The sequence below is a fragment of the Pagrus pagrus genome (assembly GCF_965226575.1).
Source record: "Pagrus pagrus genome assembly, chromosome: 24".
Classification (NCBI taxonomy): Eukaryota; Metazoa; Chordata; class Actinopteri; order Spariformes; family Sparidae; genus Pagrus; species Pagrus pagrus.
The window spans coordinates 18509776-18527094 of record NC_140206.1 but is presented as its reverse complement, the minus strand read 5'-3'; the positions used below and the strand labels follow the sequence as shown (position 1 = coordinate 18527094).

Here is a 17319-nt window from a genome sequence, read left to right as displayed (position 1 = left end):
AATTGACAGTACGGAAAGCAGTACTTGGCTTTTGAGATACACTGGTAACAGCTCCCATCATAATTAAATAAAGTGTATGACTGCTTTCCGTGAACATGACAGAATTCTGTTTCCTACTGTGATTCAGATTCTATACCAGGTATTTGTTATGAGTTTTCATTCGAAAATGCAATAAAGCAAACATTGTTCACACCACTGCATTGATCGATGAACAGTATGCAAGTGTGTTTTTTTCCTTACATGCTTGTCGTAGCTTGTCCTTGTCATAGTGCAGAGCTTCATAGTCACTCATACTGATCCTGCTCACCCTGATCCTCAGTCTGTCTGGGACTGGTTGCTGACTGAAACAGAAAACAGGACCAGACCACTTCAAACAGATTCGTAATAATAAGCTGTACATTATCATGTCCTGTTAGACGCTCACCTATTGGAAAGTCAAGGTTACATATCAGCTACTGATTTGGCTAAGGTTGTGTAAAGGCTATTGTACGCAGAGTATTAGATAAGGATACCAATGGAGCCGTCTCTCTGCACTCTGCGTTTATTTCATCCGTATTTGTCCTTGTCTCTGAAAAGCTTACAGATGCAGACAAAATGGAACAATACCATCGGTTATCTTGGGGGGAAGGATAGCCTATAGTTCAAGCGAGACTACAATAGGACACAACAAAGAAGTTTAGACAATGGGTGACATCCAAAGTACTGAAAACGAGGGCATAAATGAGCGTCAAGACTGTGTGTTTGAGTGAGCGTGTGTGCATGACTCTTACTCATTAAGGTGCGGTAGCGAGGTCCGTCGTTTGGTTTTCTGAACCATGTTTGCCTGGTTTCTTAGGCTGATGTGGATGACAGAGGGGGCAAGTCTGCATGGTTCACCATCCACCTAGCAATAATACAAATCAACCAATCAGTCACAATAATTTAATACCCCGCTTAACAAATTAATACCCTGCTGCAGTAGCTGCATTTAGTCAATATCAGTAACAGAATGTGATTGCCACTTGGCAGCTGCTTAGTGTGAATAATTAGTGTAATTATATAAATATGATGCAGCTGGAACAGTGTGAAAACTGGAGTGCTGCAAAAATACTGTAGCAATAATTTGTACCTGTACTGGGAGAGGTTTTGTCGTGGTGAGGGTGACTTCTCTGCATTGGTTCAACCTCTCGCCATGACCTCCGACCTGGAGAGTAGCCTACATACAGACACACAACATTTTACTTGGCAATGACTCATTATTCTAGCCATGTTTTTATGAAATACTCGTGCGTAACCTGTGCCTTTTAACTCATGATGATAGTTATACACTCCTGGGTCCAATTAAAGCAGCACTGTCTGCATGTATCATTATGACATATGCCGCGTCTGTTTTCTGAAAAATAAATCCTTTGGGATCTTTAGAAAGCATGAAAGGTCAGTTAACAACGCCAGTGTTGGGGATTAGTGCACTGTGTGTAATTCGACTAGTAGTTTGGTCGCTACATTTGTCAGCAGCTTGCTGGTTGTTCAGCTACATTCATATTTGTATAGTGATTCAAGTATGTTTTTGCTGTTTTAGAAGTTACCTGTGAAGTTAACTGTTGCTGCATTACCCCACCCTGACTGAAGGACATATATACAAATCAAAGCTGACATTACTTGCATTTTCTCAAGAATATTGGGGTATTTTTTATGTATGACCTGTGAACCTCCCAAAGCTCTACTGACAAAACCTACAAGCAAGTTGAGAGTTATACAATCTCTACTGCAAAGATGCCAAACACAAATCTAGAACACATACAAAGGAAGAGACTTATTTGAAAGGCATGTTTAAATCATATTTTACTGTAATTAAGTTGCACATGTATTTATAGCTACTAACTTCTACTACTACTACTTTTTTAAAGCTACTAGTTAGCTTTAGTTAACCAAATGACACTTCTCCTTAGGGTTGCTTTGCAAAGCTATGATTTCAAAGTAGCTTCCCCAACACTGAACAACATTTACTGCTGTTTTGCTGTGCAGTTCTTCTCCAACATTTACATTTATATTAAGTAAGACAGACTCTCAGCTGGCTGCTGGATGTCTTTCGCCAGTAACCATGACTACCAGGACACAGTGAGCCCCTTACCAGTGAAGTCATAGTGAATCCAATGACCTCGATGTATCCATCATCATGGCGTTGTGGTTCAAAGTCATGATGCTCACCAGGGTTCCCCCAAGGTGTAGTGCCTGCACAGTACCTAGAGAATACAACACACACCACATCATTATAAGCATTAGTTATCTTCAGCTGTGTCTTCTCTCGTCACAAAGGCGACAGGGCTTTTGCATAAGGGCCACTTGTTTTTTGTCTCCCTTCCTCAGGATCCCAGCAAGCAACTTCAGTGATACGATTTAAAATCTTATAAATGCCTTCTTATTGTAAACTTTCATGTAATGTTTCAATGTAATGCCCTGCACGATACAGCCTAACTCTCTTGTGCTTTACCCTTTGTTGTAACCACTGGGCTGGTGGGGCCATGCTGACCCCAGTATAGCCCCGCCCAAAGCTCAGCTGCATCCGAGATCGAGCAAACAAACTTTGAAAGCCAGGACTTATTTAAAGAAGCCTGCTTAACATCTACATTCGAACCTAACCACAGTTATAACTGAAAAATGAAAGATGTTATCTGCTTGCTGCAGTACAAAGAGAGAGGGACAGAGAGACAGAACGACTCCAGCCAGGCTGCTGCGTGGGAGCAAGCACGCCTGAGAAGGCTCGAGGAGAACGCAGCATGAGTGTGAAACTTCAACAGGGACAGTAAAGGAGAGAAGCATTGACAAATGTAAAAATGACACCAAATCATGACTATTTCTGTACCAAAAAAATTACCTGCCAAGTGTGGCGGAGAGCCTAACACGATTTACTTGCCAAGTGAAAAATATGTCCACATTTGGAGCTTGCTGGACTTCTGACTCAGGCATATTCTTACAACTACATTAACACTCGTTGGCGAAACTGTGTGGTAGAGAAAACGAGACACATTGTGTATCTGTGATTTAGGAGCCGACAGCAAATTCTCTGGTGAAATGTTAATGCAAGCGCTCAGCAGCAATAACACACATACAGTAACACTCTCTCCGGCAGTTAAGGTGTCCACAATGTCGACAACAGAGAAAATGAGCTACATTGAACTCCCGGCAAGCCCGCTGGTCCCTTTTCCTGAGTCGCTTCAACTACACCCTTTCCTATCGCCCTGGCTCCCGCGACGTGAAACCGGATGTCCTCTCTCATCTCAATTGCTCTGCCTGGTGGACCTTCATCACTGCCTTGCTCCTCAGTACCAGCCTGGACAGAAGGTGTGAGATTATTTTGTCTCTCATTTGTGCTTACCTCAGTGAAACTTGTCTCTTGTGTTACTTTGTTTATTACCTTGTAAACTTTGTCTCTCCTCGATGTCTCCAGTGATCGACTAAGTACGAGTTTCCAGCTTCCTTGCCGCCCTACCCTTCAGCCTCCAGCACCTCTGCAACCTGCCTGCACTCTACTGTGGTTCCTCTGTGTTACATCCTCTTAAACCTCCACTTCCACCTCAGCCCACACCACTGTGAGTCTCCACCTACCAGAGCTCGAGCCACCAGCGTTTCCACCTATCAGAGCCTGAGTCTCACCACAGCAGCCGAGCCACCTGCTGTGCCACCTACCTGAGCCCAAGCCAGAGCATCTTCCACTACCTGCCTACTCAGCTTTGACAACAAATTCCTTTAACTATCTCTCTGTCTTGGCGCCCGCTTTTGGGTCAGATAAAATGATCTGGTTCAAACCGCAACATCACCAAGAGAAACAGTTTTATTATGCTGAAATTATATCATTCTGATTACGCTACATTTCTATTTTCTTGTGTTTTGTCTGATTGAATGTGTTTTCTTCTCGGGGCCAAAGTATGGTTAACATCTTAATAATAATAATTCTTAACTGAAAAATATCAAAATAGGCCAAACTCAACAAGCAAACACAAAACACCACACCATATTGCAGTACGAGTATGATATTGCATTAGTATCATTAGCAGTAGTAGTAGTGTCACCTGGGGATGTTGAGGAAGACCAGACACTGCAGCTTCAAGTCCTGAACTTTTGATGTTAAATCTGTCCCGTCACACTGGAGACGGAGAGGCAGAAAGACACAGTGTGATGGAGTGACTCAGTGTTTTCACCCAAATGACTACTGCTTGATTGACAGCTACTCACCACTACTTTGATGTGCTTAGACAGGTCTTTGGAGCTTCCCATCAGGAAATCTGAGAAAGCTGTCTGTATGAGAGACAGACAGACAGACGTCAGACGGACAGACAGACAGACAGCAGGATTCTCTCAGAGGAGTGCATCACGAAACCACAGAAGGATGGAACCATTTTCCACTGCTTCTTGTAAAGTCAGACACTGTGTTCCCGATCACCAATCTACACCAATCTTCACAGTATTGATAGTTGTGTTACTTTTACTGTCAGTGTTTTTCAGTTTCTATACAGCAGCCTGACCTAAGTCACCTGGTGTATAGCATGTAAACCTTTTTTAGCAGACACCCCCCAAAAAAACATAAAAATGAGCATAATATGTGTCCTTCAAATGACAACATTCACACACTGATCATTAACAGTTAACTCACCCCAGCATAGAACATCTTATTCCTAAAACGACTGTTAAACTTCTCGGGGTTGGCCTCTAAAACAATGACAGAGACATTAAATCAACAAAACAGTTCATATATACAGACAATTAAAATCAAAAAGCAAGGTTTTCAAAATGTATGTAAAAAAAAAATGTAAGGAGCTTCTCACATAGTATTGTGTGATCAGTACCAATGACATTTGTTTCTCATTTTTCAAATCATTTATATGAATGTACCTCTTGACTCGTGGAACTCCAGAGTCACATGGGCATCGAATCCAAGACTGAAGTAATTGTTGAAAACATCTAGAGGAAGCTGAGGGAGCGTCCACACAAAACACACGTAAACATCAGATACTTGTGGGTTAAAATATCTTCGCAGCCACCTGAGGAAGTGGTATCTAACCTTATCAGTTTGTTGTTCATCTGGTTCAGCCCCTGCTCCAAGGTTTGGTTCAACCTGTAGATTCCATCTGTCTAGCTGGACAACAGTTCCATCCTCAACATGAGAGAGGATCTTTGACAGAGGTTCATCTGTATAGCCCTGGAATGCATGAAATGTGCAAAATATATAGATACATATGTAAAAAAAATATGTATATGAATATAAAACAACATACTACTTAAGTCTGAATAACAGTAGCTGCAGTATGATTTGAGGAGCAAATGCATTTGCATTGTTTCTGGTTCCTATTTCCTGTCAGGCAGTACACAGCCACCTGCGGATCTGTCAGCACGGTTGTGCAGAGGGAGAGACTCTGACAAGTTACTTTTCTCAGTAGGTCATGCTGTAAAATACTTTTTAATGGTAGTAATCTTGTAATGTAACATCTTACATTCAAAAGTACTGCTACCCAACACTGGAGATAAGTAGTCAGTTGCTTTGATTTCCAGCAGCAGATAACTGTACAGTCTTTCTTTACTCATACGGATTAGTTGTGTGTGGATGTGTTTGTCAGTGTTTGGACCCACCCCTCCCCAGTTGAGGGTCCTGGCGAGGTCATTTCCTGTCCCAAGTGGTAACACAGCAACAGGAGGTTGAGGATTTAATACCAGTTCATCAAGACTAGACAGGATCCAACCCACCTGGTTCAACACATACACAGACACAGAGACATGCAGTTACAGAAACAAAGAACTGTGTCCCAACATCTAACCACTTTAAGAAGAGGTTTTCAGCAGCCATCAGAAACAACCATTAATAAATCCCCTTCATACCCACAACGTGCCCCATTATATGTTACCACTGGCTCATATCATCAATCTTTCCACATTGTAAGCATCGTACCAAATTTTACCAGCTCACTGTTCATCAGTGCTGCAATATAATGGCCCACTTTATAATCTAGGAATTTATTTTGATTTTTGTTCACATTACAATCAGCATATCACAACTGGTTAAGTCATGCTCCTTTGATTTTAAAAAATCTGGGATGAAGCCCATTTTGTCTATCCAGCATAATGAGACATTGACTGGCTTTATCTTTTTGAAGGTAGAATTAGTCAGGATTGTCAGTTGCTATTTTTATTAAGACAACATTGAAAGTTGGCCCTCACCTCTCTGGCTCAACAACACTCGAAGCCTCTTCTTGGATGCTTTCAACCTTCATGTGGCACATGGTTTCTATATGTCCTGCTCACAGATCAGTTTATTGGTCCTTTTCTGTTGCCTTAGTTAACTTTTAGCAGTTACCACGGGTTACGTTGGGGTTCAAAGTTTACTATACCAGAAGTAGTTTGGTGGAAATGAGGCTTACGCTAAGGAGCTTTGTGGGCACTACAGTGACAGGAGTGTCAACTCTCTGATGTAGAGGAGAGTGAGATAGTCCTTACTACAAATACAGGTCTTTTTATACATCTATGCATGTATATTAATGATGTATATGTGTGTGTGTGTGTGTGTGTGTGTGTGTGTGTGTGTTACCACTCACAGTGCCGTCTCCTCCACAGGTCAGGATCCTCAGGTTGTGGACTTTACGATACAGCTCCAGGCTACAAAATTGAAAAAAATAGTTAATGGTCAATTCAGCCAAACAAACCTAACATCACCAGTAGATATGCGATGACGCTCACACGTATGAGAGACCTACCCCTCCTTTGGTCCTCCTTGGCTCAGGTCAAACACCTGTCTAGGGTTCAGATACCACATGAAGGACTGCAGAATCTTAGTGCCCTGTGAGACATTAGGACATGACTAGTAAGTACAGTAACTAATCTAACCTAGAATCAACCCAGAATCACGTCAGTCAAGTCTCAAATTGAGCGAGGTGGGTCAAGACCCACATACTACATGTTGGGTTTTGAAGTCCTGACCAAGTTATTATGAGCTCTATAGTAAACATGGTGTCATTTTGCATGTCTTTCCAACCTAAGGTCCACATCAAAATGAAGTGTGTACTTCCTGTCAAGTCATGTGTCTCAAGTCCAAATCTTTCTGGATAACTGACTAAGGGACAGAGAGAATCACTCTCTAACTGGATTCCAGACTTGTGGGCTGGATTTCTGACACCATGACTGCTTGGCTATCGCTGTTGGCTAGCTGTAGGCAATAGATAGATTAACTTGCTAGCAGGTTTCCTGACTGAACATCCGGATGATGTTGATTGGTTCATAGACTAGTTCATCCAATTGCTGAATCCTTACAGTAGTTAACATACAGACTGAATAATGAACTGGTCTGTGACCAGGATGACCACTTTGTGAATACCTGGTTTCCTCCGCTCTTGGGATTGACAAACACCAGCAGTGGTTTCATCAGCGGTGAAGGGATTGGTCGGATTATAAATGGCTTCCACTGTCGTCCTTCCTGTCAAAGAAGAAGATGATCTGCTCAGCTCTTCTGTAGCATTCATTGTTCTGACACAATCATGCTTTTGTAGTAAGAGGCACAAAGTGCCCTTGTTCTCCTGGTCTGTTGTGTCTTAAAAAAAAAACAATGTCATGGTTTGTATTCATCTAGGGCTCATGTGTATGCTGCAATTTCACCCTATTGTAGATGGTAAATGAAATGGCCCATAGTTCTTCCAAATACAAATGACGTCACTGGTTCTTGGAAGGATACCAGATTTTAAGGCGCAGCCCCGAAGATACAGAGAACATTGGCGGGGCTTATTGGTGCATCTCTCAGCATGCTCCGAATTCAAATAGATAGAGATTAAGCTTGAAAATTTGTGAAGTTATCCTTTAAGACTAGAGGAGAATTTCAAAAATGTGCTATTTCTCTCATATGTGGACCTAAACAATGAGATTTGAGAGAATTACACTGTAGCACAGGACTGACCTCCGCTCCTTTCTTGCTGCTTTTCCTCTTGAAGGACGTTCTCTTCTTTTTCTTACTTGACTTCATAGACGACTGTTGAGACACAAAACAGAACAGAGACAGCAGCTGCAGATCACTGCAGAATGATTTGATGAGGAGCAGAGAGGAAAATGTCACGCAGGAAAATGTTTCCTTTTATTAAAGGGACACTATGTAGTTATGGAGAAGAAATTCAAAGACAGAATTTTAACATTTACAATATTAATGAGGTGATAATACAAACTCAGAAAATGCATCAACACATATACATGCATTATTGACAAAATGCATCTTCAATTTGGAGATATTCATATTCTGTGTTACATTATACAACATATATGGGGTAACATTTCATTAACAGGTCTGGAAATTTCATTGTAAGTGGGCGGTAATAACCGAGCAACATTTTTGAAACTTTTACCACAATAATAACACAATAAAAACATTTGTTATTTCATGATAATGAAATAAACAAAGTTAGTTTTCTTGAGATTGCGAGAAAGTTATGCCATTATCTTGGAAAAACAACATATGTTATTCATAATATAAATAATTTGTGATCTCAATAAAATGCTAAAATTTTACTCGTTATCACAGGAAAATAGGTGAAATAATACGTTTGACCCATGACCGGGCATGACTGGTTTGTCTATACTATGATTGACTTACCGTTAATATTTCTCAGCGACATTGTTTGTTCAGCTTCTTGCATTGTTTGCTGATCTACTGAAATAACGTGGGACTTTATAATTTGGACCTTCCCTAGCTCTTTGTTGTTTACAGTGGGCGCTTCTCATTGCTGACAGTGGGTGGATTTAAGTTGTATAAATGCAGGACTGAAGAAAAGTCATTTACAGATGTTTTATGCTTTAAGGGATCATACAGGCACAGGCATGTATACGGTAATGCATGTATGTAACAGCATACCCTGGATGAGGCACTGAGTCTGAGATGCCCAGAGATTAACCAGCAGCGTTACCTGATGCCGTCGGACCCGAATGATCCATGTGGGTGGAACTATAAGGGCAGCGTGAGCTCCGATTGGGCAAGCCTCCTCAATTTGCTGCAGCATGAAGCAGGACACTTTGTTGTGGTACTAAAAAGGGAAATACACCATTATAATATCAGTAGATATAAAATGAATATGATTGTGTAAAACTTAAGATTTGAGATAAAAATAAATAATCATATTGTCCCAGTGTTTAACCGAGTTCCTTCTCCAAACATACTCACAGCCTGTTTGCACCAGGAGCAGCTGATGGCCACAATCTCTTTACTGTGGAATGCAAACTTCTGCTGGAAGCCCTACAGAAAACAGGAACAGACGTTATTTTGTGTTTGACTGCTGCTGAAGATAAAATTAAAAGTGATTAATTCAAATTGTCAAATTAGAATTTAAAAAAATTGGGGAAAAAAGTGATTCTTATTATATTGTTGGTCAAAATAGTACCAGAACTACCACCCACCTTCCCACATTGTTTGCATTTCCCTTCTTGCCGTCTCCGATGCACCCAGTGATGACGCACCACAATGGGCTACATGCACACAAATCACATATCAAAATGATATAGCTTACTCTTTTTATTAACATAACACAAAATGAACAACTTAGTAAAAATTAGTCAGAGTGAAAACAATGTGAGGATTTTTTTTACTTTTCTCTGCTGGAGCCCCAACAACGATTAGAGAAAGACTATTTCCAGAACTCACCTCTCGAATGTTCCTAGAGCTCGATTCTCTGAAAGACGGTTTACACCTAAAATTAATCTGGAGGAGAGCAGAGGAAGAGAAGAGAGCTGTAAATACGTAGATGAAAACTGGGCTTCTAACTTGTTTCACAAACCAAACTGAGTACTGTGAGAGGTTATGTGAAGGAAAAGGCAGGGAATTTCAGAACGGACAGCTGTCACAGCATGGACATACCTGTAGAGCCATGATCAGAATCATTTTCAATGACCAGGTTGACAGTTGGAACATAATTTAGGAGGAAGAAGCAGTACGGCGAAAGAGGTTCAAATATGAGTTACTTTGTAGAAGTGAAAGCAGACTCAGCCTCCAGGGGAGGCACCACGATTTCCCATGTTGAAGTGAGCACAGAAAAGAAAAACCAAACCCTTAGCAGAGCAGAGACAACACCAGTCACAGTGGTTGCCAGGTTGAATACAGTTAGACCAGCCAAGCCGTTTTGGGAAATTATTGGACTTGGCTATCAAAAACCAACCATTGAATATGGCGAACAGAACAGTTTAGCAGGAGACAACAGACTTTATCTTAAGGAAATGTGCATAAAATGAATTGTGAATTTTTTCCACATAGAAATTAAAAACATGCAGGATTGAATATCTCACTTACTACAGTGGTGTACAGTGTACAGTGTTTTAATGGCATGTTGGAAAATAAGATCAAGACTGTACAGTGTATCTGACAGTGTATGTTGTCATCATGTACAGTAGGGGAAGTTTTCATTCCTACGTATATGAAACTATATGCAAATATTAGAGAAACAGCAAATCAAATGTTAGTTGAAGAATAGGACAGGTCATGAACAAATTATATTGGATTAATGACCCTACTCAGTCTTAACTTCATTATAGTATCCACTATATGCTTGCTTTTGGTTAACAGTGTTCCTCCAGATCCTGCTGTCTTGGATGTGGGCCAGCTAGTACAAACTTTGTTTAAACCCACAGACCTTTGTTTTAAATTCAGGTGGAATTTTAGGGAAATTTGGTTGAACATTATGCATGAAACAGAAATGTTGCAGCCATGAAAGAGTCTTAGCTTTAAACCTTTCATTCAGTATAAACATCATATTACTTCAATGACGTGCTGGAACAAACTGATGCAGAATACATGTTATATGAAGGGTACATATAAGGGTAAATCAGAAAGAACATCTTTAGTTATACAAACACTGAGCATGAATGTTTATTCTTGACTTTCCTAAAAGATAACATCTCAATCAGAGGTCCACTTAGTAGCTTTTTCCAAACTGAATTTCATAGTTCTCATCAGCAGACAGAGTTTGCTATGTTGTCACACAGATAGTTCAGCTGTCATCGTGTGAATTAAGTATGGGGAATTATTTATGTGAGAACTGGACAAAAACTTCACAGCATCAAGCAGGGAAAGGTCATAGGTCATAAAACAGAAGTCAGTGGATAACCCGGGAGAGATCAAAGAGAAAATTCACATCACATCTCTAAAAAGAGACAGGATCTGTGTCCGAAATCACTCCTATTTACACTGCTCGGTATTAGTTATGGATATTGGGATATGGGTGCATATATTATGCCTAACAGCATATTTGTTGCTTTAGTTGCTGTACTCATGAAGAGTTATGTGGATCTGAGCTATGAAAAATGCTTTTGTTTGTTCAGCTCAGTTGAGGGGCTATAACTGGAATGAGGGGTCAAACTCAAAACTCACACAAATATAGTGGAAGCTGTTAATGTTTTGGGGGTATTTGAAATAGTCATGGCCCACTGACGTAAGCTAACTGAGCAGGAGCACCACCTGGCTTTGGCCCGTATGCAAACAAAGAGTTGGCCAATTGATGTTGCTTATGAACTCCAAGTGTCTTTAGCAGACTGGTCTTTCGACATCAGAACACCAGTTTACTGGCACATAAAGGCCTCGTAGTGGTACCCCATGAGTCACAGACAGGGCAGATGACCAGTATCTGAGGACTTACACCTTATGCCACTGGGATGCCACAATGACACAACTCCAGACACGTCAGAGGGCTGTCAGCAGAACCAGTGTGTCTGATCAGACCATCCGGAACAGGCTTCACCACTATGTATTGAACGACAGATGACCATTGCATGTGACACCATGGAAGGAGTGTTACTCCTTCATGCGCACCATCTACAGAGGCCTGCAACATGTGTCTCATGTGACCATAAACAATGCTTAAGCATTTACATTACAAAAGAAGTGTAATCACGTGTCAAGGACCACCTCGACAAGTTGTCTGAGTGTTAATGGTTCTTAATGGTTCGTTCCGTTTGTTTTCGAAGCTCAACTTTTATCAGAAGTATGTTTAGGTCGCTGCATAGCTGGACACTACATTTTTATAATAATCCCACAATACAATGTATCACATTCAATGGATTGGATCAGTCATGTGACACTTCAGCTGTCAGCGATGACACAAAAGGCTCAAGATTGGAGCAGTGAATGAATAAGGAGAGATTTCTGACACAATCTCCCCCCATTTAAGACCACCTGTTTTCATGTAACTGATGGTCCATACTTAGCTCAGGCCACAGAGCTGTCTCCATGTCAACAGTAAATTCTATCTGCTGATAGAGAGAGTGGGATGTGGTTGGAAGTGGATAGTAAGTGGACCTTGTGTTAGGACATTTTTAGCCATATACACATTTTCATTTCCTTTGCTGTTGCCTCTACCTCCATTGTTTGAGAGAGCGCCCTTCCTCCCTGAAATCTCTTTAAAGCCAGCCCTTTAAACCAGTTAGATGTATCATACCACTTTGATCCACAAGAAAATTAAATAAAGAAACAGGAGGTTCTACATGATTCAAGAAAACAAAATGATGCATTTATAATGATGCAAGAACAAAAGTGCAAGTTTTCAGAGGGTGTGTGTCTGACCAGGATTGGATTCCATTTTGATTCACTCACTTTAGAAGTGGATTGTCCACAAGCTTGTTTGCCTTTACAGGATTATTTGATTCATCTGTTTCCATAACACTAAACTGATTTACTACGGCAGCAGCACCCCATACACTTGGCCCCCACCTACAAAGATTCTTTGTTGTATTTTTGTTCCACATAAATTCTCAACCTGAGGGGAACACTAATATCATGTTGTGCACTGGTGTTGTATTAAGTGATTGAAGTGAGGTCCAGACACCACCTCTGGTCTGTGTGCTTCTGTGAGACTGAGGGTCACAGATCAGGAGAGAGGAGAGAAAGAAGAAGCTTTATGTGTCTCACTCTAAAGTTGGGGTCATTGAGGGGCAGGATGGCATCCAGGAGAATGGCTCTAGAGCTGGGAAACTGCAGGTTAGACAGGAGGGACAGTTAAAGACAACCTGTCCATTCTTTCAAATGTGCTGTCCTCTGTTTCAATAAAAATCAATACCTAACAGTTAGGTGACATGAATAAAGCTGCCAGCTGAAAAGCAACCATCCTTGGATACATTTTTAAATTTCAGTCATGATTGAGGGTTTAAAGTTATCCTCCTTTTCACTCCTCTCAGATCTGAAACTTATCCATTAGGACTCAGAGTTTAATCCGTCTTTATTCTTGCCTCCATCACCTTTTGTCGCTCATGAAAGATGGCTTAAACATCCTTCTTTAATCTTATCCTCTCCAGCTTTATCTGCCTGTGATGACGGAAGTTTCACACCAGCGTCTTTATGTTTCTTGTCTCCAGAAAGTACATTTTAAATTAGTCCACTTGGCAAAATAATTATGAATGCACATATACACACATATAAATTACCTTCTCCAGCTGTTCTATACAGAGGGTGTGGGCGACTATCTTACAGGCAGCACACTTCTTCCGACTGACAGACTTTTGCTAGAAAGAGAAAGAAAGAGGGATGATCAGTTTGGCATGATGGAAAGACAACCACAGAACTAAATGACAAGAACAAGGAACAAGAGTGAAATGTGTATTTTGATGAACAATAATTCAGTCATTTGTTTTATGATCCTCAGTACTTAGGACTGATTTTGGAATAAACAAAATATGAGGCAGTAATGCCTTCTCTGACCACTGAGGGTCAGTCCTGAACTTCAAAATACATAGACATGGTATGTTATATGACTGCTTGACTACCTTGCATGGTCTACTCGAATTAAAAACTAGTAAATTGTTGTTGGGAGTGAACAATCTGTCTGTGAACACCAGACCAAAGCCACTCAAGGCCTCCACTGGGAAGAGGTCAAAAGTTAGGGAGCAGGAGTCAGTGGACAACCTGAGAAAAATCGAGGAGGACATTCACATCGGACGCCAGAGATCAACAGAGACAGAGGTTACCATCTGCTTCTTCAAATATATCACAGTATTCCTGTGATGTCAGCTGAGCCTGTTCCACAGGCAAAATGTTGCCTGTGAGATGTGGATGAAACCTCCAAAACCCTAATTAGAGGACCTTTTAATAAGGAACTTGGATTACTTTGTTTCAAAGTCAAGAATACACAACCATGCTCAAATCCTTCGCAGCGTTTCCCATTTGGACCTGGATGGTGTAACCCAGACTCAGACACATGATCTGTACAACTAATTACTGCCTCAGTTTCTTCCTGATTTTGCATCCTAATATATTAATAACTGGTGCAAAGTCATAAACCTTGGATACAGTATGAAGTAACAGACCCCAGCTGTTATTGACTTGATGACCGGGGCCTACTCTCATGCCGCTCTGGTCAGAGTAAGAGTGCAGTTTTCTCCAGAGACTGAAAGTGTTTGCCAATCTAAACCACTTCTGCTTCTTCCATTGAAGAGGGCTATTCATTTTTTTCAAGCTTTTCCTATGACAGCTGACAGTGTTTGTAGCAGAGTATGAGGGATTTGGATCTTTAAGATATCGCTAAGACATCTTTAGTTGGTGCAGATATTGAAGGAATATGTGACTGACTGTGCAAACATGTTAACAGACATAAGAACATTAGATATAATAATCAATGGAAAATGTATGCCTTACCCTAACACACTATAAATGTAACTTGGAGAAAATAGTTTCAGAACACGGCATGGGTGAGAGAAGAGATTGGGGAGAGGAACAGGGGGAAAGATCAGTCAGGTACTAACCAGTGCTCTGGCAATACAGTGTTGCTCCCCAACATAACAGTAGTCTCCAGACACATTCGTCTCAAACCAGATATGATCTCCATACAGAGCTGAATCCTATAGAGACAAACAAACAGTGACATAGAGTTTGATGAAAGACATGTCAAATCACTGTAAAATCATTTATACATGGTCTTGTCAGTCAGAGTCAAAACCTGTGTTTATATCTAAGGATCCTGTACAACATTTTTGTCTTAGACTTTAAACCAACTATCTCACAAACAACAATTAAGCAGAAATGTCAGGAACTTATAGCATGATAGCAAAAAAAACAAGGAGTGTTATGTTGTGTGATGTCAGAGCTGCTGAGCTGAGCGAGATAAACATTTGAAAATTATAAATAACATTTGTGTTTGTTTTTTCAGACCCCTTGTGTCATAGTGATACCAACACTCACCGTCCAGTCCACAGTACTGCGGATATATGCTTCTGGGTCGGTCCTGTTCAGAGATGACGTACTGGGCTGACAGGGCAAATGGTGTAGGCCAGACTTAGCTATCGCTTTCCTGGAAACACAAAGAGACAGAGACTTGAAAATGTTCCTCCTAATAACATTTATAGAGGTAAGAAATTATTTCTTAAATCTTAAACTTGAATCTTGAATCTTTCGGACTGACATTAAACTGAAACAGTTTGAAATCTAATATTCAGAAACCAAACCACCAGTGTTAGACGTAAGGAACGTAACTTTCATATAACACAAAAGTCTAACTCCAAATGAACTGTGGTCTCTTTTGTGAAGCTGATTCATGTCTTTTAAAGGATGTTCTCTAATGTCAATGGATTCAAATTCAACTTGGGGTGTCGCACTTACAGTCAGGGTCAAAAGTTTCCATACACTTGTAGAGAACATGTATATCATGGCAGTCTTGAGTTCCAACGATTTCTACAGCTCTCATTTTTCTGTGATGGAATGAGTGAACACATACTACTTTGTCACAAAAACATTCATGAAGTTTGGTTCAATAATGAACTTGTTATCGGTCTTCTGAAAATGTGACCCAATCTGCTGGGTCAAAAAATATACATACAGTAATTCTAATATTTAGTTAAATGTCCCTTGGTCATTTTCACCTCAAATAGACCCTTTTGATAGCCATCCACAAGCTTCTGCCAGGCCTCTGGCTGAATTTTTAACCAGTCCTCTTGACAGAATCGGTGGAGTTCAATTAAATTTGTTGGCTTCCTGGCACTGACTTGATTCTTAAGCACAGTCCAAATGTTTTCAATAGGGTTCAATTCAGGCCATTCCAAAACCTCAATTCTAGACTTATTGCATCACAGAAAAATGAGAGCTCTAGAAATCACTGGAATTGAAGACTGCCATGATGGACACCGTCTTTACAGCTGGATGCAAACTTTTGACCATGACTGTAAATGAAGAAATGTCTCACTTTTCCTGCTGTTCAGGGATGAGTAATACAAAACAAATAAACAGAGAATTACTACTACTATCTTCCAGTGTGGGCCTTCAAAATAAAAGGATTAAAAATGAAACAAAAATATCTATTTACAGACGCACACCAAAGAGCCTCAACTGGACCCACAAGGGTCACTTTTCCATCATCATCAGTGAGACTAGAGCCATGACTAATACCAATCATACATGCTGATACCGATCCTAGTCCAATATAGTCGATAGTAAATATATCAGCTGATAAACACACATCTTGTTGCAACGATCCATCAAATGTTGTTATCAAACACTTGTGTTACAATGTTACAGAGGCAGGATATTTTAAAAGTTTAACAATAAACTGTGTTGCCTAAAATGACACCACTGCACTGAAACAGTAAACATCATTGCAAATTTATTGAATTGAGACAAATGTTTCATATCTGTACACATCAGGCAAGAGTTACACCGATACAGATATCTCTGAGAAATATCAACCAATATATCGGTCAGGCTCTGTGCAAGACATGTCTAAATAGACCTGGACAGTTATAAAACATGCATCACAGTGACAGTTTTTATCCATCGATTCCAGAACCACTTATTATGTTCGGAGCTGGAGACCATCCCAGCTCACACTGAGGTACAACTGGAGGTAACTAGTGCATACTATACTGTACATACTATACTATACAGTACACAATCATTCACATTCACACATATGAGCAATTCAATGACTAAAGCAGCATGTCTTCTTACCGAGGAAGCCCACACAGACGTAAGGAAAAAATGCAGACTGCCATACAGAAATACTTTTTATAAGCCTAGGATCCATAACTCCTATTAGTAAAAAGACTACAATGCATACAATGTGTATGGTGCAGTTAAACACTGAGACTGGCATATTTACTGTACCATCAGCTATGTGCCACTTTTGATAGGTGTATTGCTCTGCACCCACAAAACGCACAGTCTGTTCAAACTAGAGCTGTCATATAGGAAGTAAAGCATTTTTCTTTCTTTGTTTTGCTGCCCTTGTTACACTTTTACACATCTAAATCAAAAGTAAAATGTGCACTGGATAAATTTTTCAAATGATTCAACAAAAATTGCACGCTTTGACAAAAGCTTTTGCACTAAGTGTAAAAAATCTAAATCTATGTACA

The 17319-nt window shown here is 40.3% G+C and overlaps 1 protein-coding gene across 4 annotated transcripts in view; it reads right to left on the bottom strand.

The window, feature by feature from the left end:
- Window positions 1-17319, bottom strand: part of LOC311253284 (diacylglycerol kinase zeta-like) — a 102746-nt gene that overhangs the window by 49693 nt on the left and 35734 nt on the right. For all 4 annotated transcript variants that reach the window (XM_084347135.1, XM_084347134.1, XM_084347132.1 and 1 more), the window contains 21 exons: window positions 15155-15263; window positions 14719-14814; window positions 13405-13482; window positions 9641-9697; window positions 9397-9465; window positions 9164-9235; window positions 8910-9026; window positions 7913-7984; window positions 7340-7438; window positions 6723-6805; window positions 6564-6624; window positions 5605-5718; window positions 5039-5176; window positions 4870-4948; window positions 4631-4686; window positions 4213-4275; window positions 4050-4123; window positions 2111-2222; window positions 1109-1195; window positions 771-883; window positions 241-341 (listed from right to left, as the gene is read on the bottom strand). In XM_084347135.1, coding sequence (XP_084203261.1) covers window positions 241-341; window positions 771-883; window positions 1109-1195; window positions 2111-2222; window positions 4050-4123; window positions 4213-4275; window positions 4631-4686; window positions 4870-4948; window positions 5039-5176; window positions 5605-5718; window positions 6564-6624; window positions 6723-6805; window positions 7340-7438; window positions 7913-7984; window positions 8910-9026; window positions 9164-9235; window positions 9397-9465; window positions 9641-9697; window positions 13405-13482; window positions 14719-14814; window positions 15155-15263 — 1850 coding nt within the window. The remainder of the gene's footprint in view (window positions 1-240; window positions 342-770; window positions 884-1108; window positions 1196-2110; window positions 2223-4049; window positions 4124-4212; window positions 4276-4630; window positions 4687-4869; window positions 4949-5038; window positions 5177-5604; window positions 5719-6563; window positions 6625-6722; window positions 6806-7339; window positions 7439-7912; window positions 7985-8909; window positions 9027-9163; window positions 9236-9396; window positions 9466-9640; window positions 9698-13404; window positions 13483-14718; window positions 14815-15154; window positions 15264-17319) is intronic.